Source organism: Aristolochia californica, unplaced genomic scaffold (genome assembly GCF_029961685.1).
Source record: "Aristolochia californica isolate CCGP_79_NKW_82.1479 unplaced genomic scaffold, dmAriCali1.0.hap1 SCAF_2, whole genome shotgun sequence".
In the NCBI taxonomy this organism is placed as follows: domain Eukaryota; kingdom Viridiplantae; phylum Streptophyta; class Magnoliopsida; order Piperales; family Aristolochiaceae; genus Aristolochia; species Aristolochia californica.
Genome location: NW_027181881.1, coordinates 49,910,113 through 49,936,027, shown reverse-complemented (window position 1 = coordinate 49,936,027; position 25,915 = coordinate 49,910,113). Strand labels below are relative to the sequence as shown.

Sequence of the window (25,915 nt, the reverse complement as noted above, 5' to 3'; positions counted from 1 at the left end):
CAAAGGACTTTGAAACCTTTCCATCTCCAGTCCGGACGAAAGGCGAAATCTCTCCATCTCCAGGATATACGATATTTAGGATATATAAAATCTCTATCTCAAGTAGGGGTGGCATAGAACTGAGCCGGTTCGCGAGCGGCTTAAGGTCGGCTCGGTTCCAACTCGATTCGATTTTATTTATCTAGATCTCGAACTGAGTTTGAGATCCAAATAAGGCTCGTTTGAGTTAATGAGCCGAGCTCGACCGAACTATGGTTTGGTTCGATAGCTCTCAAGCCGGCTCATTAACTTAACGAGGGCTCAGAACCGGGAGCCGAGTACATGAGTTGTCTTCGACTTCGACTTCTTCCTCCCTTCGTCTGCCATCGTTGATCCTTATCACCGCCGAACCCCTCCCATTCGCTATTGTGGCCACCTCCGTCGCTGTCGACAACTGCTCGCTGGTCGCCTTCGTCACACTCCCTTACCCTCGCATCGTCTTAGTAGCCGTTGCTTCCGTCGCAACCATCAGCTCCAACGCCGCTAGACCCTTTGCCCCCCACGTCATCTCGACGAAAAATCAAAGAATTAAGTTAGGGGAGAAATCATTTTTCCCCCCTGTGTTAACTCCACTCAAGTTTTTCAGAAGAACAAATTGGTAGCATTTCAGAATTGCTGGTGTATGAATCCATATGCTCCAAAGAAAAAACAAAAATGGGCATATGATTAAGTCATTCAAAACTATTTTCTTAAACCGTTTATCTGTCTCCATGATCTGGTTTTCCGGTCCTCAAATAAGAACGATCTGATTTAATACAAATGGACAAAACTAGCGTTGCTTTTCAAATGAATGTTTTTGTGTTTGATTATTGAATAAAGTTTATGCATAATTATGCAACTTTTATGAATAAAGGCATAGTGTATAGATAATTTTATGCAGGGTTCATATTCAAAGGTAATGTCCAATTTTAAGTAGAGGTTATGCCTAATTTTATGTAAAATGTATGTATAATTTTATATACCATTTATTTGATTGGTATTTTATGCAAAGTTTTAAATGTAAGTTAGAGCTCGAACTCGGTTAAAATTATTGGGCTCAAACTCGATTACAATTTTAGGCTCGAGGCTAGGCTCGACTTGAGCTCGAGTTCGAAATATTTAAATCAAACTCGACTCAAACATAGGCAAGTTCGGGCTTGACTCGATTCAATACCACCCGTAATCTCAAGCATACCATCGTTTCCTATTTGAGATACCAGTATCATCAGGTTGATCATTCCATCTTGTCCCCTTTCTCCTCAAATTTTATCAACTCCTAAACTCCCCCTCATTTTCTCTCACGATAAGCAATTATTCGATCTCTCATCCCTCTCAATTCCCTCGGTACTCCTTGTTTTGTTCCTCGGCTTGAGACTTCTCATCCTCGAATTCTTAAATTGTTTCGAGTCTTGAGATGAGATTCTTTTATTGCTGATATTTGTTTCTTGAATGGAATTCTATTTTACACATGTGAATGATCTTGATCGAATTCGCAGATCTACATTGGGAAGGTGATCTGAGCTTGTTCTTAAATTGCAAAGAGACTTTAACAGATGGCATCATATTTCAAACGATTTTTGGGAAACCTAAACAAGAAACTAATGCCTTGGCAACTCTCGATAAGTTAAATGAGGTATTCTTTACCCCTTTTTTTTTACTTTTTTGCTTTCAGTTCATGTGATCTTGCTTTTTCTTTTTTCCTGTTTCTCCTCTTTCTACAAATATTTTGTGTAGAAATTCATTTTACTATTATTGATTGTTGATTTGATCTTTAATATTATTATTTCTTTCCCTTTTTTTAATTTCATCTATAATTATTTGAATTACTCTGATGATAAATGTGGTGGATTTTCACTTCTAACGATGGAAAGGAAAATGTGACTTTGTAGGTTATTTATTTATTTTGAATAATATAGGCTCTAAATTTGAAATTTGAAATTTATTGAAGTTTGTCCAAGTTACATTGTTAGGGTTGGCCCTAGCCAAATATGTCAATTGTGACAATAGCAGTATAGATTGTTCTTTACTTAAGAAGATTTGATTTGCCATGGGGATAATAATCAGTGCGGTAAAATAATATTTTGGGATCCTATCCATAAAGAGGCGAAATTAGTTGATTAATTGCATATCTTAAGATTTGATTTAGTGGATTTCCCCCTCCCTCGCCAAATTGTTTGCCACCCATTCACACCCTTAGGAATATGCTTCACTTGGATCTACTAATGTTTTCAATTTCATCAAAATACTCCAGGAAAAAATTAAGGTGGCTTACTCTTCACCGTTAACAACCAAGGGGAACAAAAATCTCTCAAAATATCTAATCATGGGTAGAAGATTTTTTTTTTTTGATATTGATATTTTATTTAAATTTTTTTGGTTGATTATTAAATAAAGTTTATACATAATATTATGTAGTGTTTATGGATATTTTTATGCAGAGTGTATAGATATTTTTATGTAGGGTTTATGTACAGAGGTCATGCCTAATTTTAAGTAAAATTTATGCATAATTTTATATACAATTTATTTGACATGTATTTTATGCAAAATTTTAAATGTAAGTTAAACTTCGATCTCAATTAAAATTATTAGGCTTGAGCTCGATTCCAATTTTAAGCTCAAGGTTGGACTCAACTTGAGTTTGAGTTCAAAATATTTAAATCAAACTTAATTCGAACATATACAGGTTCGAGCTGGGCTCGACTGGATGCCACCCCTACTCTCACCCATGAAGTGAAACCCAAAACTCAAACCTAGGGTTTTCAAGTCGGGATAGATTAAGGTCCTTGTAAAACCCAACCCAATATCGACCCCTATGTCTTATGCAACAAAGGATATAAATTAATATTAACATCTAAATAAATTAAGTTACAAAATAATTACATAAACATTTCCTATGCTTGTGGTATCATTTTTATAACGAATTTGATATTTAAATTTTATTTTATTTACCTTCGTACTTTTTATATTTTAAATATAATAAAATACTGTTTATATCATTATACAAATATACAAACGATTGGTAAAAGTACTCCTACAAGATTACAAACGAGACGCACAGTAGTTGTGGGCCTACGCCGTTACCCTGCAGGCTACAGCCAATTACTTGCTATCTTTGGCGTGAGTTGGCTAGCCCATGTTCACTGTCTTTGGCACGCGAACCCTCTTAAAACATACCCTCGGCTGTCCGAGCAGCAGAAAGAAGCGAGAAAAGGTTTGAGAATTTGAAAACTAACTAGGGTTTAAGCTATCAGAGATTCGGAATACAGACCTCTGCACCGGCACTTCTTCGAGACCTCTGCTCCGGCACTCTTTCGATTTTTCCTGTTCTAGGTGTTTATTTACCCTGTAAATTCCGTGTCCTAGAAGTCATGGCGGATGGCTACTGGAACCGGCAGCCGCCTCTCCATCCTTCCATGCCCATGCAAAAGCGGCCCCGTTCCGATTTCGGTACGATTTCTACCTGTTACTGTAATTATTATCTAGTCTCAGAGAGTAACGGCGTTGAAAGCACAAGCTTCTCGTCGCCGTGGGGTTGGAATCTCTGCATTTCTTTTCGTTCTGCTACTCTAATACTGTTATAGTAATTATTCCTTTATTTGGTCAAGTTTTCATTGTTTTGAGAGTTCTATCTTTTTATCGTTCTTTAATCTTTCGCTTTTCTATCGTAGTTATTATGATTGTTCTTGTTTTATTCCTGTTTGAGAATCGCCTATGTGAAAATGTAACTGTCCAGGGAACTGGAGGTGCTTTTTGGAAACGGTTTCACGGATTCGCTTGGTATATTGCTGACAATCTTCGCAATTCTCGTAGCACTCCGAATGACTTCCATGTTGAAAGCTGGTTACCAACTAACTTAGCTAACTAAGGTGACTTTGGTTCTATTTAGTAAAGTTGGACGGTGTTGTCCGTCATCAACACCTCCTGAGGCTTACTGTTGCGGCCCTTCTTGCAACTCTGACCTGAAACTTTAGGTGTTAAGAAGTTGGTTGTGAGTTTAAAGGGTCTGTAATAAACTTATGAATCTTTTATGTGGAATTTCACTTTATTATCAAATTGGATGGATGTGAATCATGAAGGGCTGTGAAAAAATCATAATATAAGAAGGAAAACAATTTGGGTCCACTACTTCAATAAGTTGTGATAATAAGTATTATCATTATTTACTTGTAAATAAGTTACATAGATACCTAAGTTACACTCAATTCATCTACACTTTAGATAGATATCCCACATGGAAATCAGTTACATAGATACCTACGTTACACACAATTCATCTACGCTTTAGATAGATATCACACACCAATGACTCTCTAACGATTTTTCAAGAGTGGCCTCAACTTTTTGAAGGTCATTTTACATGCTTGCATGGATGTCAGCCTGCTTCCTCTAGTTGGAAGTAACTTCCTTCATTCACAATTTTCAAATGGTACATTCAGAATGCCAACCTCTTTAGTTAACTCTTTTTGTTCTTGTTCTAATTTCTGCCTTGTCCTTTAGAAAATGGTTTGCTTTTGTTTTCTTATTTTTTTTAATAAAATTTTTTTGCCTTAAAAAAATTTCTTCTTGACCTTGACATAATTGGAATGATACCTGTGATCATAAGCGAATCTTCTTTCACATATAAGAGATGGATGAACTAATGTGCTTCAACTGATATGAACAATTTCTCGGTCTAGTCACCAGTGTGACTGGTGATGCTAAAATGTGTACCAGAAGCTTTATAGACTGTGCTCCATTGATAAACCCAAAACATTTCTGGTTCCATTGTGATCACACGGTCCTTAAACCCAGATGGTTACTTTCTGCTATATTGGGGACTAAATTTTCATTTTTCAGTGGACATTTTGGTAGGCTGTAATCCTATTTTTGGTATTTCCTCTTTAACTGTGTCATGTTTGACCAAGTTTTTGTGCTGGTTATTGACCTAAAGGAACCTTCTGCTTTCATCCGGACTTTGGGATTGGCAGTTTCTACTTAAGTGATGGAATTATGCTTCAAAACATAGAAAGAAGGTATATATTTATTTATTTACTGAAAGTAAGAAGGGAAATATTCTGGACAGCTAAAAGGACTATGTATGAGTTTATTGTTACTTATGAACTTCACCAGATGTGTGGGTCTATATCTCAGAAGCCAGTCGAGTAGAAACTTTATAAATATTGTGCATAATATTTTGGATACAGAACCCATCATTTTGAGTTTTGGTTATATGTATTTAAAGCTCAGGTTAGCTGGTCCATCCTTGGACCAGCGTGGTATTTTTTCTTTTACTCTTGATATTTGATTTTATTCAACACTGACTTTTAGGAAGATTCTGTTAAGAATTGAAATGGCTGGAGTAATGGTAGGAGTAAGGTGGACTGTGCTTGTTTGGAAAATTTTTGTGCACAGCTTGTTGGTCTTCTTTTTTCGAATCTGTTTGTTTTTGTTTCATAAAGTTCTCATGTTGCACTATTCCAGTAAGAGTTTAAAATAGGACTAGGTGTATTGATTTGGTATCAGTTTACTACAACTTTAGTGGTGAGGAGTTGTGAATTATTTGGAAACTCCTGCCTACATCAATGGGAAGGGAGTTCCTATTGACAAGATGGTGAAGAGAGATCCCATGGCTGTTCAGGTGTGGTTATTTTTTACTAGATTTGTGATTCACTTTGGTTTTCCAAACTATTTCAATGAGCTTTTAGTCCATTGTCTTGCTATATCTCTCCCTTGGGTTGGCAAAATACTGTGGAGATTGACTCTTGCTGCTGTTCCTTGGAACCTATGGTTCACTTGTAATGACCTCACTTCTCCAACAAGTCTAGAACTCTTGGAGGAATCATTGAAACTTGCCTTTCCATTTTAATTTGGTCCAAGTCTCAAAGGTCTTAGAGAAGTTCCTGGGTTTTCTTCTTAGGTGTCATTGCACATCATTTTCTTAATTTTCAGCTTAAACCCTGCCAAACAATGTTTAATGGATACCCTCAGATGTGAAATCCTTTAGTTGATTTTTATTCTCTGCACAATCCAGGTCTGGCTAGTACTGGTGGAACTATTTAGGATTTCAATGGATGTGTTTTACTGGCCTACTCCTTGCCCATTGGTGTGAAAGACTCTTTGGAAGCTGAAGTCTTGGCTATGCTTCATGAATTGAATTTTTTCAAATATTTAAAATATCTATTTAACCTCCTCTTAAGGGGTTGGCATGGGTTGGGTTGGGTTGTGTTTCCCCAAACCAGAGCTCGACCCCAAAACCCGAACTCGAAAAAAACCTGACCCCAACCCGATCACCGTCCCCACATTCCCGTAAACCCGATCCATCCCTGCCCCGTCCCTGTAAACCCTGCCCCGTCCCTGTAAACCCGATCCATCCCTGCCCCGTCCCTGTAAACCATGCCCCATCCCCGTAAACCCTGCCCCGTCCCCTTAAACCCTGCCCCATCCTTGTAAACCCAACCCTTCCTCAACCCGTCCATGTCCCGTTTTATATTCCCGTTTCATCCCTGCAGGTCAGGTTATGGGAAAACCTACTCCCAACCTGAAACCTGAACCTGGGTTTTTCAGGTTGGGTTGGGTCCCCGTAAACCTGCCCCATCTCCGACCCGTCCATATCCCGTTTTATGTCCCCGTTTTGTCCCTGCAGGTCAGGTTTGAGAAAACATGTCCCCAACCTGAAACCCGAATTCGGGATTTTCAGGTTGGGTCGGGTCAGGTTCCCCTTGAAACCTGACCTGATGCCTGTTGCTTGTTGAAGGTGATTCTAAGGTGGTTATTGGCTGGACAATATTGGCTTTTGATCCTCATTGGACGTTTGGTCAGAAAATGGATGAGGCTCGGGACATCTCACTTGGAATCACTCACTTGGCTTTACTGGTCCTCAACATCTTCTTGTGAGGCACAGATTGCCTCCTTTTTTAAGAATGTTAATATCACATGCATGCACCCACTACCCCCTCTTCTTGTGTGACCATGGAGCCATAATCCCAAGTCACCACAGATTGCCCCTTTAGCCTTCTTTGTTCTCTCCCTCCATTGTTTTGGTGCTTTTTCCTTTCAATAATGAATTCTTCATTCAAAAACATGTGAGGTCCCATCAGTAGCTAAAGTATCTGCTATAAAACTTGCACTATGAACAACATCAGACTACACATCATCAAAAGAACTACAAAAGTGGCAAATCACATTGTAATAATTCAGTGCCATTGGTGTTTTCTATCTGATGAACACCAGCGTATCAGAACAGACTAATTGCTCTTCATGGTCAATCCAGATGCACAAAATTTCCCTTTGAACTTCCATTTTAATTTAAGCTAAGTCTCTTTCTGCTAGGACCAAGGAACCATCAATGGATTATATGCTCTATTATTTCACTCATACAACCGCTTTTACTATCAAGGTTCTACTGTTTTTTGTTGTCCCCAGAAGACCCATACAACAACAGAGGCAGACCACTGTAAGATTTTCCTTGGATTTGGCAATGGCCTCCGACGAAACTAAGCTACCAGATCAAGTCGGGTACCAAGTAAACAAATGTCATGAACGAGTACACTTTGCATGAAAAGGTGATCTTTGGCTCATCTTGATGATTATATTTTTCCCCAAATAACCTGTTAGCTGTCCAATGTCTTTGCAAAAATTCTGTTTCCTCAAATACCCTCTCTCAATTTTAGAAATGAGTCTTTTTATGAAATATATGAAAGGGTACTATTCTGATAAGATTTGTCTATTTGGGGTTTGGGAACTTGTCTCTACCCTGAAGCTGTGCTGATTTTTTTGCTCACAGTCCTACCTTGTAAAGGGTGAAGGACTGAACGTGCCTCTGGTGGGTTGGGTTGTTGTGGGTTTCCTATTTAAACCACTCCATGTGCACACATAGTCCTAAAAATGTTGGACTATTCTCCCACAATCACCAACTCTCACTCTTATGCAACTAGCCTGAGATGTGAAACACATGTACAACTATAGATTGATGGACCTTACCCACCAACAAGTACCTTATCACTTTATTACCCTTGATCAAGTTTTAATAAAGGTAATGAATGATAACAAACTTTTTAATGTGTAGTTAAGTATGGGTTCTGTTTGAACAAGTTGGCTTTGCGCCATTGGTTTTCCTACACTGATCAAATTCACTGTCTTAAAAACTCTCTCAAAATGGAAAAGATTAACAACTGAAATACCACAATGAAGGCCATAGATTACTTGGTCAAAATATCCTAGTTATTATTCATCATCATCAGAACCTTATTACTTCTTCTCTTTTTTTTTTTTTTTTTTTCTAACGGTAGGTGCATTAATTTTCCTCCTCTCCTTCCTATTGTTTTCAAGTTCAAATGTTGCTCTCTTCCTCCCCCCCATTTAAACAAAAAAAAATCCCTCCTACGTCTGATTTAGGTGGATGTGGCTTGATCATTTAGAAGGGACATGCCACAATCACGTTTTAATATAGAGTAGGCCAACACAACTTGTGGTTGTCTTAGACCTTCACTAGACATTATTTAAAAATTCATGTCCTGTTTACGTTCTTGAAACATTTTTGCTCTGACCTAAAGAAGTTGATGTTTTATACCATGTAAACCTTTTTTTCCCTTTTATTCGTTTAGCTGAATTCTCTGCTGGGTACATCTTGTTTGAATTTGACAATGGTTTTTGTTGTTACAAATATATGAACTTCTGTTCCATGCAAAGAGTACTTTGGTAATCATTGGAAGCTTTTCTTCTTTCTGTTTGATATGACATATAATACTAAGTCAAGTTAATTACTAATTTTAGACTATCTTTGACATTTTTCCCTTAGTGCATTGACCTATTTAAAGAAACAGCATCTCATTTTCTAGGTGTTATTTCACTTGGTTATGGGACTATTGATCTTGAAATACCTTTTCTACACATTCTATTTTACTTTTTTCACTGTCTCTTCTGTGCTGCTCTTTAGTGAAGAAACCTAGTAAACACTTGATTTAAAGTTTTTGAGTGAACGATCAAAATCATTGCCTTCTACTCTGTCTATAATCTGTTTGTCCTTTATCTTATATTTTATTTTCTCTTTTTACCACAATTTCCTTTGTTTCTAGATTACTTCTGCTGTTAATTTTTGTAACCTGAAATTTCTATATTTCCTTTTCTCCTCCTAGTTTTTCCTAGATTTTATATTATATTATTCAGATCTTCTCAGTTTGTTTGTGCTTTGTTCCCGGCATAGAAAAATCCTATGAAGGATTAAGTCACCAAATATTCTCTGTTGAAAGATGAGTAATTAGTTTTCCATTCTAAATTGTATCACTAGGGGCTAGACTGATTTTTGTCTTTTGGTTCTATTTATCTTGTTGCTACTGCTTCTTGGGTTTTCCTAGTGGTTGGGAAATGGTGCTATTTGCTGTTGGTTATGCTGAAATTTTTTGTTTATATCTGTGACAACATAAGCCGAGGTGAGGTTAATTGAGAGCTTGTGATCTTCAAGGCTTTACAGCTGAAAGCTGTTAGGACAAAGTTTTACTAGATTTTGTTAAATTTTATTGAGTGGTAAACATGGTGCTGCTGTATGTCGTCTTCTTCTCTCAATGTTATTCCACGTTTCAGTATATCTAGTTTTTTTTCCTTTTCCTTTTGGTTCTGTGTAGTGTCTCAGGGACAACTTGTACTTCTTGCTTTGATTTATTTTATATGTTGTGCTGCCAAAAAAGTTAATTCTAAGTTGTTTAATGCCTGTAGATGTTCCTTCTGGTGCACCTTCTGGTCATGAGATGCTCAATTATTTGCCGAGAGATGATGATCGCGGTGCACCACGTATGTTGAAGGATACAAAATCTATTGGTGCTTCATATGATCGATATCTCCAAAGCACGGTATCATGTTCAACCCCTCGTCATGCTTAGGCATTTGGGATGTCAAAATATTTTTATAAATATTCACTTTATCCTTTTTGGCAGCAAGTCCCCTCATTTGGAGGTGGTGAAGCGAGTAATTTTGGGGGATCTGGATTGGGTAGGAGTGTTGGAGGAGGCATGTCTGGTCTCCCCATGGGAGAGTCTGTTGTGATGAGTGGATCTGGGCACATGGGCTCTGATATGGCACCTAATGGGAGAAACATGGGGTTTGGTGGCCCCATTCCTGCAGATTCTGTTGCTAGGCCTGGTCGTGACATGCCACCTCTCCCACCGGATGCTTCAAGCACATTATTCGTGGAGGGACTCCCCCCTGACAGTACAAAGAGAGAAGTAGCTCGTATCCTGAAAAAAAAAATTGTAACTTACTATCGTTCTGTACTTTCTTTCTAAGTTATTGTCACTGTTTATTCCTTAACTTGCCCAAAGATATATTTCGCCCATTTTTAGGTTATAAAGAAGTGAGACTAGTCAACAAAGAACCTAAACATGTAAGTGCAATAAGCCCACTATCATAAAGATGTTGGCTTATTCTGTTTATTATACTAGATTTATGTCAGTCGATTCTTTCATTCATAGCTATTATTTTGTATTCTAATGGCCTGCTCAATTGGTGTGCAGCACGGTGGAGACCCACTTATCCTTTGCTTTGTGGACTTTGCAAATCCTGCCTGTGCAGCAACTGCCTTGAGTGCCTTGCAAGGTAAGTGGCTCTTCTTTATCACATTTTTTGCAATGTTCCAGGTTTGATTTTTTTTTTTTTTTTTTTTGTTCACTTGTTTCAGTTTGTTATTAACTTCGTGTTAATCAAACTGCTTAAACGAGCCAAGAGTTGTGGATGACATTAGTACATCACATGACTCCGGGTATGATAGGGGTCACATCTAAGTTTCCTTAGAGTAATAAATTCAAGACAAAGATGGCTTTACCCACAAAAATGATCAGTTTATGATAATATTCCTATCGAAGTGATTCCTTTAGTTAACAATTTTCTGGGAATGCTCCTACTACTGTCAACTGTGTGTGATTAATCTGTATGTTGTCTCTTTCATGAAGCAGGTGATCGTTACCTCTTAGAGGATTGGTAGTTTTTGTTTACTGCATGATGGCTTTAGCGTTCCTAGGATACATCCATGCTATCAATGTTCTTCGTGAATTGTTATTAGCTTATTAGTAGAAAAAGAGAGAAAGAAAGGAATATCCTAATTCAGACATGTTGCACAGGTTATAGAATGGATGATCACGACCCAGATTCCCACTATCTGAGGCTTCAATTTGCTAGGTTTCCTGGTCCAAGATCAGGTCCTCGCGGCAAACGATAAATAAGCCTAGCTAAGAAATGACGGCCTTCACTACGAGCAGAGAAAAGCAGATAGATGCGTATTTTCCACCCTTTCGGTTAACATAGTTCGTGCTGAAGCATGTCAAGTTATTTACGAGTGCGAAGTCACCTGCTCAAATTATTATTGTTACGAGATATACTATTTGAGCAGATGGTTAACGTCTTTTTTACAGTAATTCGACATAGTGACGAATTGTTATTTAGTTCTCTTCAGCGTAGTAGTTTGTACGATAATAGTTAGATGTTGATGCTGCATTCTGCTTTATTGCATGTTTGGTCTTGCTCCTACTTGTCTGCGCGGTTTTTGTGTTTTTCAGTGTGCTATTTTTCAAGGGCAAGATAAGGGAGACCTAGAAGATCGTTATCTCAGACCTTCCCGAACTTTTTACAGCGGATTTCTGTAATCTTGTTGGTTGGGAGCGGACGTAATACGCCTTGGACTGTTGTGACCGACTGGTTTGGTCATTTCCCAATTGGTACCTAATGACATGATACCCTTTACTTTTATCTACTTTTGCGATCTTATAACAAATCACAAGCATCATCTTGTCGTTGGAGTGAGAAAACAAAAGAAATAGTGGAAGAAAACGTTTTTTAAGTCGAAGCTATTCGGTGTGGTTTATATTTTATTAAGATAATGATTTATGTTTTGTTTGACTAGGTAGAGCTTAAACATAGAAGAGAGAGCAGGTTTTTTCGACGCTGAAGTAACAGCTTATTTAGTAGCCTCCTCATAAAGTGCCTCATTTATTTTGATTTTTGTCAAACTGAAGGTCGTAACTTTCGTCTCCAGAGCAGCTTCGCTCGTCTTCGTTTGTATTAAAAAACTATCGGAACTCTTTACCTTTTTAACTACTCTTTATATAGTGTAGCTTATTGAGATTTTTGCTTCCTTTTGTTTGTCTTTTTCGTGATTCTAGTATCTTGTTTTTCTTTGTTATTATACTCATCGTTTTCTATGTCAGCAAGTAAGGGGTTCCACGTGCCCTGCATGCAGATATCATCACTGGACGAATTGTAACGGGTAGGCTTTTAAAATAACCTTTTGACCTTTTCCAAAATGAAGGACCTTTTGACCTTTTCCAAATGAAGTACTTTGGGTTCTTGACTCTTGCGTTAGGGTTTTTAATTTGGAGCTCTTCCTGAGGTTTAAGACTTGAGTCATGCCCAAGTCTTATGGAGAACGATTTACGTGATTTCTATATACGTATCATGAGTTCGCATTAGACGAGTAGCCGTTCATGAAAAGATGCCGACAAATCTGGCATTTCGTTTGTCTGTAGCGCGAGGGCTGGAGGGGGATGGCGTACCCGTTCCAGCCAAAAAAGCTGAATTCTATGTCTAGCTCATTTCGCGTTCACATCTTCGACACCCTCTCCGGGAAGGCTGTGAGCGCTGCTGCCCAGAATGGCGGAATCGTCGGAGGAGACCTCACGCACCGGCGGCCCTCCGCCTTCTGATCATCGCGGACCGCTCTCTGATATGTCGTCTCACGGTTCTTATCCCCTGCAACTGCGATGCAAAACCCTAAACCTTTCCAATTGCCACGCATGTGGCCAGGATCCTGCGCCGCTCTCTCTTCAGGCCTTGGACAGCCTCTGGCGCCTCGTCCTCCTTTGCCCTAACTGCCTCCTTGCCGTTCACTCCTCCAAGGTCTGCTCTTATTGTTTTGATCAGATTTCCTCGGATGGTGGTTGCGTGGTCCAAACAGTCTCTTGCCTCTCCTGCGCCCGCCTCGTCCACCGCCACTGCGTCGCGGCTTCTCATCTCGAGTCTTTCACTTGTGTCGACTGCTGGGTTCCTCGCACTGTTTCCAACAAAATATCTCCTAGTTTTAGGGTTTTGGTTCTTGGGAGTTCCTGCGGGTCGCTTGAAGATGTTGTGAAGGATGCGGAATTGAGCGCCAAGAAAGCGGCTTTGGCCGCCGAAAAGGCCAAAAAGAAGGCGCTACGTAAGGCCTTTGTGGCAAAATGTGCTGCGGAGGCGGCTCAAAGCGCCCTAGATATCGCTAAGGTGGCTGGCAATGGAGAGAAAACTGCGAATGGTTCTGATTTCTGTGCTCCGATGGTCGACGATAAAGAATTGGCTTTGAAGTTGCATCGTGCTATCAATAGTTCGCCTAGGATATTTAAGAGATCACGCCTGGTAAGTCCCGAACGTTCAGAGGAGTCGGAGGGGTCCGAAGATTCTAACTGTAAAGACGATGAGTTTGGGATTCTGGGTCCGGCAACTTGTTCCAGTAAAGTCTCTAAATCTAGTGAAGATGATAACAGTTTGGATTCAGTATCTGCTTCCAATCTGAAACTAATGGATTCGGAGACTAAGGTTTCCTCTGATTGTAGAGGATCACATTCTGTGCCGGGAGATGATGGTGACTCATCGTCCTTGCGGAAAGTGGAAGTTCAGGAGGATGAACGGTTTTTGAGGAAGTATTCCAGGAGAAAGAATTCGAGTGTAAAAGCTGTTGTAGATGGGGACTCGATGTGTCATAGAGTTTATACTCGGAAGTGTTTTAAGAAGTCTCTGACTGAAGAAGTGACATCTGATACAGCGGACTCTGCCCCCGATTTACCGCCCTTCCAGCAGACTCATGCTAGCGCTTCAAGGACCTTCTCGGACAGTTCCATTCAATCTGTTCCAATTCCCACTCCAGCTCCTGCATGTTCAAGTGGGCACTCTGGACAGCATTTCTGAGAACAGGGTAAGACTAAGGGGTATCTTTTATATATTTCCCACTTGTTTTATTCCAGTTAAATAAAATGAGAAAGATTGGGTTTATGGTTGAGGATAAAACATCTTCTTTTTCATATAGCATATTGTAGCATTTACAAGCTTGGGCTGTATTTTGTTTCAAGTATCCGTGTCAGGTATATCTGTATTCTGCGGATGATTTCCAGACTCCTGCATTTAGGTGGGTATCTTAACGTACATTTCTTTTATTGCCTCTTCTGTGCCTTTAGTGGTTTGATCATGTCACCGGAAAGTAATAAGTGTTACAGAAGTTGAAATTGCGATTTTTGGCAATGCATTGTTTGGGCAAACTGTGCTGCTTTCTTACGAGGCAATGTCAAGTTAGAACAGCTGAAGTGAACTATGATATGTTCTTTTGTGTTTTTTGCATCCCTGGTAAGATTCTGCTTGTTTTTCTTCAAACTTGTTTTTTTCATTGTGTCCTTTGCCAAATCTTTAGAACAAGTTGGGTGAAGGAAATTTTTTGAGAAGCTTTATCCTTGGTATTTTCTCTCTGGGCCTAGTCTAAAGTAGCTGTTAGTTTTTCTCAATTTTTTGAATGGTAATTTGGAGGTTTAACGCTGGAAAAGTTGTGTTGCTTTATTATTTAAAAAAAAATGTTGTGAACATATATCTTTTCTCCTCGTAGTGCTTTACTAATCAATCTATTAAGCAGATTGTGCATTTTCTGCAGAGTTGTATGTTCCTTCTTGAACATTGCATAAACTTCGTTGACAAATCTCTCCACAATATAAAAAAAAAATATATACTTGGTTGATCTCATGGTAAATTTGTTGGTATGTAGCTTGAGAATGATTAACCCCTCTCTCTCCTTTGGTTACATGCCCTTTTGTCATCATCATAGGAATTTGATCAATGGGGAGTTAAGAGGAAAAGTTGAGTTGGTTACTTATTTTTTAGGTGCCAAGTACATAGCCTTAAAAGACTGCTAGGGCTTTTCCTGTCTATCCGAGTGAAAAGGTCTTGGTGAGGAGATTGTCACTGACAAAAATTTCCATCTCAATTGAAGTCTATGTTGAGTTTTGAGGAAAGAACTTAAAAAAGAAGAAGGAAGCAAGTTCCTTCACTCAAGGCTGTACAATTGCGTAACTGATGAGTTTAACCCCAATGGAAAGATCTACATGATCAGATTATATATTTCTGTTCACCTACTTAGGCTATGGTTCTAGCATACATGAGTTGCCGTTGTATGAGTTAGTATCTTTATGCTTCTTGTTCAATTGTCGTCAATAATCTTCAAGTTGATAAGTGAGAATTGGAGTTATTCTATGATCTGTGGTTTTGTGATTGGATGATTGTCTCGATTGCTAGTTCATGGTTGGCATTGCCATATTTGTTCTTTATTTTTTTTATCACTTTGGAAATGGTAAGAGGTTTTGTAGTGAGGATAAGCAATATAAAAGAGGGACTTGATTAATGAATAAGAAATTAGGTAGATATTTTTAGGTTGTGAAATAAAGTAAGTGGGAAGTGAGCAATATTTCGTGCTTCTTGCATATCTGCCAATAAATTGATTTTCCTATTAGCCCCTGGGAGATGTGGTACCAGGTTCCTTGTGCATAGAATCTCTGTTGATACTGCTACTAAGTGACATATCAAGCTGCCATTGATTGTTTGCATCTGATCTGTTTATTAAGATATCGCTGGTAGTAACAGGGGATACACGGGAAGTTTACCTAATCCCCTGGCATGTTTAGAACTTAAAAGAGTAGTAAGCCCCTGATTCATAGTGTCATGTTGGCAAAGGGCCGGAAAACAAGAGGATATAAGGCTTGACCTTTCTTAGCAGACAAGAGTTAGATCATGCTGAAGTCCAGGCAAAATCTTAGTTGACTTTAGCAAGAGGGAGAGAGGGGTTCAGTATTTCATCTTAAGATTAAATACACCATAATGGTCACTTCTAGGTCAACTAGAAAACATATTGGTGAAGGGTTGGATTAATATTTTATTATTTATTTATTTTTTCTTTTTGAGAAATGAGAAACTGTAGTCAAATCTGGTTTGAGGTTGTTAGAAAATACATCTAGGGGTATTTTAGTCATTTTACCACATCAGTGGTTAATTTTCTTTATGTAATCTTATTCTGCATGTTAAATTACATTGGTGGCTAAATTTTCAAGTATATAGGATGTGTAGTTAAGGAGATTAAGGTTTATTAAGTGTATAGGGGCATTTTTATCATTTGTAACTCAAAACACTTATTTAAGGACTCTGGGAATTTGTGCACAGTTCCCAAAGACACCATTCAGGTTCTTCAAAAAGCTCTTCTTCACTTTCGTCATTTTTCTCTCAATTTTCACCTCTTCCTTCACCCACATTTTGATTTTTACATGGTATTAGAGCAATAGATCATTGTTGGGAGCATTTTATTGCATATTCTTGCCATTTTTGAGGAGGACAACCTGCTAGAAGGAGGAAAACTACATGTTTTTTATGCTGGTTCATCAAAGTTAACCTTTTTCTTTCTTTCTTTGCCTTCACCTTAGGGTTATTGGTCTTTATGAATTATTGAAGGATTCTCTACACTTTGATTGCCCTAATTGGGTTTTTTGAGATCTGCGTCACCCAACCTAGTGTTGGATGCCTGCATCATCATCCAATTGATGACACCAGCCCTAATTGCTACTACTTTTGCTGATATTGGTTGAAATAGTTGTGAATTGTTGGTTATTGGATTGTTGAAGTGCGCATATCCTATTTTTGTGCCTTAACTCTGATTTTTGTGAGTGGGACCTACCTTGGTGATAGATCTGAAAATTGTCTGGAAGCTTAAATTAGTTATTGTGTGATCATACATCAATATTATGGCTGAGATAGGAGAAGTTTATATCCTGGCTAGAGGAAATTCTGGGTTTGATGGAAATGATACCATCATGATTACTTCGAAAAAGTTGACAAGGTCTAATTATCTTAATTGGGCTAAGTTTGTCAAAATGTGTTTTAAGGGTAGAAAGAAGTTGAAGTTTATCCGAGATGATCCTCTAGTGCCTCCAGATGAGGATTGGGAGGCAGAGGATAGTCAAGTTATGACTTGGATTGTCAATAATATTGATTCAACTCTTAGAAATCAAGTGATGAATTGTGAGATAACAAAGGCTATTTGATTGTCTCTAGAATCTTTATATGCACAGGAGAGTAATCTCTCTTGAGTTTATGAGTTGTATACAAACTTTTTGGGGTTAAAAGGAGGAAATTGAACTGTTACGGAATATTATAGTGCATTTTTTTGGGCATATGGCAAGAGATCAATGTATATCATCCGTTTACTACGGATGAGAATGAGTTGGGAAAACTAAAAAATCAGCTTGTTGCAAAATTTTGGATGGTTTAGGTGCATAATTTGATGTTATTACAGCCCATGAGTTAGTTTGAGATGAAATTCCTACTCTCTACCACTTTTAGTTGGATTATGAGGGCTAAGAAGACTATTGTGCTTGGAACAGGTAAATGAGGTAAGATAAAGGAAACCACTGCTCTTAATGTTTTCAACACTACATCAGCCCCTATAGATTCCTCTAGAGGTAGAGGTAGAGGTAGAGGTAGAGGTAGAGGCTGAGATAGAGAGGGCCCAAGCAGAGGTAGAGGATGTGGTGGTGGTAAATCAGAAAGGAAGTGTGTTCACTGTGGCAAAAATAATCATTATTCTGACAGATGTTGGGTTAAGTTTGGGAAGCTTGCATGGGCTAATTGTACAACTCTTGATAGTGGAAGTGGGAGTTTAGATTCCTCTATGTCGATTACATTGGGTTCTCTAGATGAGATACAACAATTGATACAACAACAACAGTAGATTGCTCAGCGCATGGCCCAAATCTCTGTTGCCTTGACCTCAACATTTGTAGTTCATGCTTCTATCCCAGTTCTTAGCTCTACCAGTGTTGACTCAAGTATGGCAGCTTATCATGTTCACTCGTCACCGTCCTAGGTTCTTGACTTAGAAGCCTCCAAACACATGTCAGGTATGTTGTCATTTTTTTTTATTTAAAAGTCTTTGTGTGGCAAACATGCGAATCTTGCAGATGGTTCTATCTCTCATGTTCAAGGAGTAGGCAATGTTACTCTGGCTTACTTTTTGTCTCCTCAGTTAGTGTTTTTTGTTCCCAAGCTTCCTTTAAATTTTTTGTTTGTTAGTTAGTCAATTCCATGAGTTGCTTTCTTACATTTGATCCTACTCATTGTGTTTTTCAGGATCTCGCAACGAGGAAGACGATTGGTCTGCTCGTGAGAGAGATGGGCTATACTACCTAGAGAACCATCGACAAAATAATATTCAGGAGTTACATACCGCATATGCTCCTCTACAGTAGCACTTGCGGCTAGGTCATCGGTCTGCAACAAAACTGACTCAAGTATTTCAACACCTTCCTTTGAGTTTTTCCTTTCAGTGCGAGTCGTGTCAACTGATAAGCATCACAGAAGTTCGTTTCCAATCTCGTCTCATAAAACCAGCCATCTATTTGAGATTGTACACTTAGATGTCTGAGGTCTTTGTCTTGTGACTAGTCAGTTTGGTCATAGGTATTTTATTTCCTTTATCTATGATTTTAGTAAGTGTACTTGGATTTACCTTCTTAAGGAAAAATCAGAAGCCTTTGATTTATTCAATTTTTTCTTCAATGAAAAAAAAATCAGTTTGTTGCATTGTTTCGTATCTTGTCTATAGAGCCTTGAGTTCATGAGTCATAAATTCTAGGTCTTTTGTCAAGAGTAGAGAATTATTGATCAAACATCGTGTGTCTTTACCCTTCAGCAAAATGACGTTGCTGAACGTAAGAATCACCATTTACTGGAGGTAGCTAGGACAATGATGATTTATATGCATGTACCCAAGTCTTATTGGAGTGTTGCTGTTCTTACAACCTATTTCTTGGTTAATAGAATGCCCTCATCTGTGTTAGAAGGAAAAATTCGTATGCAGATTCTTTTGTCATCCACGCCATTATTTGCTATTTCTCCTCGATTGTTTGGATGTGTTTGTTTTGCTCATGTATTTGGGTCTTCCAAAGATAAGTTATCTCCCTGAGCAGTTAAGTGTGTATTTTTAGTTTACTCTCGTACACAGAAGGGGTAAAAATGTGTCTGTTGATGTATCGTTGATGTTACCTTCTTTGAAGATGTATCGTTCTTTTCCTTTGTCTTTACCTTCTGATCTTGTTGTCTCACCTGAATCAGCACCGGTTATCCCTATACCAGTTGATGAGCCCGTTAGACCGTCACAAGTTGTCAATGTTGAGAAACCATTACAGGTATATAAATGTCAGAAAGAACTATCACCACCGACTCTCTCACCGGACCATGACTCTGCTTTGTCTAAAGATTTTGGAGGTAATGATCTACATCTTCCTATTGCACTCTGGAAGGATGTCAGGAAAGGTAAAGGTACGCAATATTCGTTATCTTAGTTTGTGTCTTTTTGTTCCTCATCTGACTCTTATAAAAAAATTGCTTTGTCCATTTTTACTTGCACTATCCCTTCTTCAGTGTAGAAGGTTTGCTCGTCTCCTCATTGGAAGCAAGCTATTAGTGTTGAAATAGATGCTTTGACAGATCGGTACACTTGGCAACTATGTGATCTACCATCTGGTGCCAAAGTTGTTGGCTGCCGCTAGGTTTACTCTATCAAGTATAATGCAGATTGTTCTATTGAGCGGTATAAAGCCCGGTTGGTTGCGAAAGGGTATACTCAAACCTTTGGTATTGATGTATTTGAAACTTTTTCGTCTGTTACTTGTTTGTCGTTTGTACATATTTTGATCTCAGTTGCTGTGAATCAGGGGTGGTCCCTATGTCAATTGGAAATTAAAAACACCTTCTTATATGGTGATTTGGAAGAAGATTTATATATGGAGTAACCTCCAGAATATGTTACATAAAAGTATGCAGACTTAAGAAGGCGATTCATGGGCTGAAGCAGAGTCCATGTGCTTGGTTTGAAAGTTTTAGCCAAGTTGCGGTATCTCTAGAGTTCATTGTGATCACTCCCTATTTGTGGTGAAGAGGTCCTTTGGGATTGTGGTGCTTTTGGTTTATGTAGATGATATTATATTATCTGGGAGTAATATTTTTTGCATAGAGAATACCAAATCTCGTTTGTCTGCACATTTTCAAAGTAAAGACTTGGGACCGTTGAAATATTTTCTGGGCATTGAAGTGGCAAAAAGTAAATGTTGATTTTCAAGACTCCATAGATTCTGCTCATGGAGAAAGAAGAAGGAACACCCATTGGGAGAAAATCGGAGGAAAAAGAGGTTATGGACTTATTGTCCTAACCCTCCCCCTAAATCTCAATTTATAGATTAATGATCCTAAAATATTACAATAATGCTCTAGAACTTTAACCTAATTACATCAATGTTTTTTCTACAAGATGACTCTTTATTTACCATTCTGCCATCATTGTATGGGCCTGTAGCCCTTCTCCTTGGTCTATGGGCCTTGAGCCCATCTTCCTTATCTTTTGGATGTGTGGGGCCTTCATTGGTCTTATGGGATTGAACCTATCTTCTTACACACTTGGATGTGTAGGCTTTCCCTAGTTGTGTGGGCATGGGCCCATCTTTCAACACTCCCCCTCAAGTTGGTGGTGAGAGAACATCATGAACGCTTGGTTTGCTGCAAATAGTGTATATGATTTTTTCTTATAAAATGGTAGTCCTCCATATCTTCCAACACTCCCTCTCACGCTAGTGGTCTCTTCCATGAGGCCCAACTGGCATAAGATAAGTGAGAGTAAAATCACTCCAATCCGTATGACATCGCTCCATACTCCAGTCATAACTCATGCTGGATGTAGGGCACACCTATCTTTTTTAGGTAGTGGGTCTATACGTAGTGCTCAGAAGTGTAATAAAACTCCTCTATCATCGTGTCCCTCCACAGGACTGACTCTTAAATGGTAGGATTAATAAATACCAATGAAGGGGGGTAATGGGTAATTACCCAGAAGATAATATTCTGTGGCCACCTTGGCTTTCTTCATCATCAGAATAGCCAATGCTAATAAAAATCAGCAATTGAGAAGTCCTTCAATAATAATGTCTCATCCAAAGAGACACAATAGCAGCAGCTAAAATGGGCTTGGGCCCAATAACTCGTACCAAATAATAAAAATCCTTGTAAAAGGACCCATGAAATAATCCGATGCGAGTATCTGCACCAAATAATATGCTGACCAAGGAATATGAGTTGCCAATACTTCAAAATAATAATCTAGCTAGGGAAAAGGAACTGAGTCGCCATGGAGGCATTGGGAAATTTTCCAGGAGATTTTAGAGATTACCTCATTATTTTCTTGTATTTGGTCTCACACTCTGAGATCTGCAAATTCGGCAACAGATGTGCTTGCCAAACAGGGAGCATCTCTTCAACATCTTGTTGTTAGGGATCTGCTCCCTATCTCTTTGTAATTTTTTGCCTTTTTAATGGATTACATTTTTATAAAAAAAGAAGCAAAAAAAAAAGAAGAAGAAAATGAACTGAGTCGCACCAAGTTAAATAGTAGACTAATATAGCCGAGTCGCGGAAGAAATATGTATTGAACTCAGGACCCCGACTCGTATAACCGATGCAGAAAACAAGTGGGCCAAGTCAGTTGACCCGAACCCGAGTTGACTTAGTCGGAACATAACCAAGTGATCCTTGGGTTGCTGGTTCACTAGCTTGACTCGGACGAGTCCCGGTTTGAGTTTGGGAAGGCACTGAACCAGCGCTCGATTTATAAAGTTTCCTAACTTAGGAAACATGAATCTGGCTACAATGCCTTTGTATTCCCCCGGCGCTAAACAGTAGCGTCGTCGTCGCCGAAGCTGGCGAAGAAAAGGCCAGCGAACCTGGAGGAGCAGTTGGAAATCTTCCCAGAAATAGAATAGCAAGAGTAAAAGCGATCCCGATGTCGTGATGAGCTGTTGGAGAAGTGTTCGGCCGAACCAATCTCAGAAGGTTCAGTGTTGATTCAGGCAACTCGACAGTGATTTCGGGTTCGGAATAGAAGTGCTAGATAGCACGACAGCTACGAAAATAATACTGGATGCTGGCTGGAAATATAGCAGCGAGAAGATCACTTTCGAGCGAAGGCAACTTTCCAAGATTTTTAAAAAGGAAAGCTGTTGTGTCCGTTTTCAATAAGAACTTCTAGAAACGGAAACACGGCTGCAATGGGAAATAACCAGCGAAGAATCAACAACTTTTGTCAGAGTCAACTTGGTTCGCTGGGTTTAAGTCACTGATTAGTTTCTCCTTCTATTCTCTCTTGTAGAACCATGGTCGAGCATAAACAGAACCTCGGTAAAAATAGAACCTCAGCAGAATGGAATGTCAGAGGAGTTTCCATGAAAAAAAAATAACAGCAAAGAGAAGAGAATCTTCTGGATTACAATCTACCAGGCTGGATGAAGATGATCTCGGACTGATCTTTCAAAAATAAACGGAAAGATACTCTGTTATTCCGGGTGATTACCAGAAATCACCAAGATACAGCAGCAACGGAGCTTCTGTAAGTGCCGGAATGGCCTTCTCATGATTTGCCAAACACCCCACGGAAGCCGTAGGCAGAGACTTTCGGCGACGGTGGGTCGACAGCCGGGGAGACTTTTCCAGTGCGCCAGCCTTTGCACCGGTGATGATGGCAGTGATGGAAGTAAGATCAGTGCAAGAGAAGTGAAACTTATGATCTCTAAGTGGCTGGAACCTCCAGTCCGGCACGTGGAGAGTGATATAGAGCTACCTCTCATCACACGATACTACGCTGCGAGTCGATGGAGTGGTGTTTCATGTAAAATTGTTTTAATGCCGGAAGAAACAGGAGCAATCAATGGCGGAGGCAAAGAAGTGTCTTTTTGCTGGAGGCAATACGATTGAATAAAAACAAAAAAGTAAAAAAACAATGCATGAGGCAAAGAGATTCTTTTAAATTGAAACCTTGGTTAGTCCATTGAGCAATCTGTTGAGGCGGTTTATTGTAAGGAGTTTCCTAAATGGTGGATGCATGTCCTTGTTTGGAAGTTAAAGTGAAATTTTAAATTTTATGGAGGGAGGAAAAGGATTAAAGAAAAAAGGAAAGGAATGTTGAGATATAGAAAAAATATATTGCAAGAAAAAGAGATTCTTTTGCAGAGGACCTGTATTTGGAGCCTTGAATTTAAGCATACAAAAGAAGACGAGGTGCAAGAGTGCCGTTGTGTTCTTATCATTAAATTTTTTTAAAAATAACCTACTATGTGGTCATTCTTTGCATTTTTTATTTGGTATAATGAATGAAAGAACAGCTGAAAAATAGCCCTAAAACACAATAAGTTTTTTGTTAAAAAGATTTATTTCTCTACTCACTAAAATTAATAGATTGTAAACATAAAATTAAGGTACAGAAAAATGGTCTGTGCGCCTTGTCTTAAAAAAAAAAAAGAAAAAGGTTTTGTCTGCAAGAAATGGGTATTGAATTCTCATCAACCTGGAACATGCTCTTGAGGGATATTCTGATCTTGCCTCGAACAGTGACATGTCGATATTATGAGCTTGTTGCTCTTTTTACTCTGTGCTGCTATTGATATGTTTATCTTTTTTTTTTTTGGAAAATGAAAAATGGATAATCTTATTGTCCTTCTGAACATCTTTTGTCAATATGGTACATGGAAACTGTCTGTAGAGGACGCCTGATAAATTGTAAGTTATTTCATCTTGTTGTGATTTGCATACCTACTTCATTACATAGGTCCTATGGTGTAGCTCTCGAACTATGGCATGGGAATTGCATTCTTTTGCACTCCAACTATTAATTTGATATAAAATCTGTCTGACAAAAGGTTTTTCCTTTTGCAGGTGGAACGAATTTTTTTCAGTTATCCGTTAGTATAGTAGTGTTGTTACCAGAAAATACTAGGACTCAGAAATAACAAGCTTCCCAGCTTTGGCACAGTGACTCAAATTCTTTGTTTTGTGTATACTACAACTGGAATTGCTTTCTTGGTGCACTTTTGAATTCAGACTGGCCTTTGCTAACATGTCATTGCTTCTGGAGGTTAGGAAGTAGTGGGGTTCTGATTACTGTACAAGTGGTTAGTGTCTAAGAGAATAGCCCTGTTGTTTTTTCTGAAGTTTGGGTATTGTGACTCAGATATTCTTAGTAGTAAATGCAGGAGGAGGATTCACTCTCGACTTTTTTTTTTTTTTCCCCAGAAAGCTGATTTGTATAGTTTTCTAGTAAATATTCTCTCCTTGACAATGAGCCTCGTAGATTTCATCTTAGCTAGCATACTTTTGCACATTATGGCACATTTTTTTTATTCCTGGCTATTCAATGGTCGTAGTAGAAAGCATATATTTGTTTTTAAGGCGTCTCTGTCGAAGAAATGCAAGTATCTGAACTTTGAAATCCTATGTGGATGAAAGCTTGCATTATTTTGGCTTGACATCACTGCTCCTTTTTTATCAGCTTCTTATTTAATTTAATTAATGTCTATTCTCATAAATTCCATGTTATGATGCAGAGAAGACAAGTATTAATTTTTAGACATATCTGTCTACGGCTTTGCCTGGATACATTGGACTAAGTAAGAGCTTAGTTGTCACAAAGTCCAGGTTAGCATTTTCAAGCATCAATCATGACCTTGACACAATCATGACCCGATATTCAATGGTCAGTTTTTATGCTTAATGTGAAACATAACGAATATCCGGATTTTCTTTACATACATCGCCATCGACGTAATTATCAGACAGGGTAAAGCTGCACATTTCACTATCCAAAGGGCACTATTCAAAGGGCAGTACTAGCAATCGATAGTGATCGGTGATCGCTAATAAGATTTTTTGAAATAAAAAAAAGGAACAGGGAAACTCCAGTAAATAAATCCCAATGACATTTATGTTACGATAAGAGGAACAGGGAAAGAAGAGAAAAGGGTGAGGAGCAGAGCAGGGCAGGTGGTCGCAGCCGCCTTTGTCTTTATGCTGGCATCGATATGCAGACGTCTTTTAGTTGCATGGAGGTATTGCAGGGCTAGTGTACCTTCATTACATATTAGTCTTTGAGACAAGGGAATCTTACTAACTTTATTCTGTTCACAGCACGATGATTGATTCCACAGACACGACAGGCTGCTCCTCTTTCTTCTCTCTCAGACTTTATTAGATGGCGACTGAGACAGTGTAGTTACATACAGAACATTTCGGATTTTTTAAATGGATCAGATACAGTATCATATTGAACTAAAATGATCAAAGACAACATTTTATGACCAATTTCATTCTGATCGCAATAGCCTTTTTATGCATTGTAATCTCTTTCCAATTCAAAATCATTATGCTTTTTTAACGTAAAAAGTGTTTGGTCGCAAGTTTTTAACTGTTTGGGTTTGGTTTTTTCTTCTTAAAAAATCTTTATTGGAGTTGCTTGAAACTGTTCCACAAAGAGAGAGCCATGTCCAGGTGACGAGAAGACTCACCTAACCCCGGTTAAATAGAACGTGAAGTCCACAAATAAGAGTTTGACAAGATACCCAAAGGTGCAACTAGAATTAAGAACACTCTTCAGATTCACCATGCTCGTTGTCAACTTCGGATTCCTATTGCTAGATATCTTCTTCTTCCTTTTAAATATCGCTAGTGATCTTCTACTGTTTTTACTCAAAAACCCTGTAGCATCGTTTAATTTCCATTCCGCAAAGATTAGTGATTCATCTCCATATAACATATAATCCTAATTTTTCACCGACTAAAGTTTTTTTTAATTAAGATGTGTCGTCTTTTTAATACAGTTTTTTACTGTCTTTTTCCAAACAATTTTCAGACCTCCTCCTCCCTCCCCTTTCTTCTCACGGGCCACCATCAGCCAGAGCTCCCTTTCACATGGGGTGAAGGGGGGGGGGGGGTGGGGGTCCTTAAAAGGACAGATCCTAACCCAATACTACTTTGGATACCGGTTTCTTGTCACCTGTAAACGGCT

At 38.7% G+C, this 25,915-nt stretch overlaps 2 protein-coding genes across 7 annotated transcripts; both read left to right on the top strand.

Moving 5' to 3' along the window:
• Positions 1-3,179: 3,179 nt before the first annotated feature.
• Positions 3,180-11,816, top strand: LOC137955648 (RNA-binding protein 2-like). Of its 2 annotated transcripts, none has more exons than XM_068802679.1 (6): positions 3,180-3,468; positions 9,712-9,845; positions 9,930-10,224; positions 10,314-10,375; positions 10,506-10,587; positions 11,109-11,816. In XM_068802679.1, exons 1-6 carry the CDS (start codon positions 3,390-3,392, stop codon positions 11,204-11,206), a joined length of 750 nt encoding a protein of 249 aa, XP_068658780.1. In that variant the 5' UTR covers positions 3,180-3,389; the 3' UTR covers positions 11,207-11,816. The 2 variants fall into 2 exon arrangements, with proteins under 2 accessions (XP_068658780.1, XP_068658781.1); XM_068802680.1 differs by lacking the exon at positions 3,180-3,468 and adding an exon at positions 7,331-7,562.
• Positions 11,817-12,392: 576 nt separating this feature from the next.
• LOC137955430 (uncharacterized) lies at positions 12,393-24,252 on the top strand. 5 transcript variants are annotated; one of them, XR_011113147.1, is made up of 4 exons: positions 12,393-13,927; positions 18,166-19,356; positions 19,467-19,654; positions 23,791-24,252. XR_011113147.1 is itself a non-coding variant. In XM_068802364.1 (2 exons), the coding sequence occupies exon 1, from the start codon at positions 12,634-12,636 to the stop codon at positions 13,918-13,920; it is 1,287 nt and encodes a 428-aa protein (XP_068658465.1). In that variant the 5' UTR covers positions 12,393-12,633; the 3' UTR covers positions 13,921-13,927; positions 23,791-24,252. The 5 variants fall into 5 exon arrangements, 1 of the variants encoding a protein (XP_068658465.1); XR_011113146.1 differs by having other exon boundaries at positions 19,459-19,654; XR_011113149.1 differs by lacking the exon at positions 23,791-24,252 and adding an exon at positions 19,752-20,656 and having other exon boundaries at positions 19,459-19,654.
• Positions 24,253-25,915: the final 1,663 nt, after the last annotated feature.

Excerpts from the sequence above, each read along its gene's own strand:
- LOC137955648 (XM_068802679.1), top strand. The coding sequence starts at position 3,390 with ATGGCGGATGGCTACTGGAACCGGCAGCCGCCTCTCCATCCTTCCATG. Across the intron at positions 10,225-10,313 it reads TACAAAGAGAGAAGTAGCTC|ATATATTTCGCCCATTTTTA; the intron begins GTATCCTGAAAA and ends ACTTGCCCAAAG. Across the intron at positions 10,588-11,108 it reads TGCCTTGAGTGCCTTGCAAG|GTTATAGAATGGATGATCAC; the intron begins GTAAGTGGCTCT and ends CATGTTGCACAG.
- LOC137955430 (XM_068802364.1), top strand. The coding sequence starts at position 12,634 with ATGGCGGAATCGTCGGAGGAGACCTCACGCACCGGCGGCCCTCCGCCT.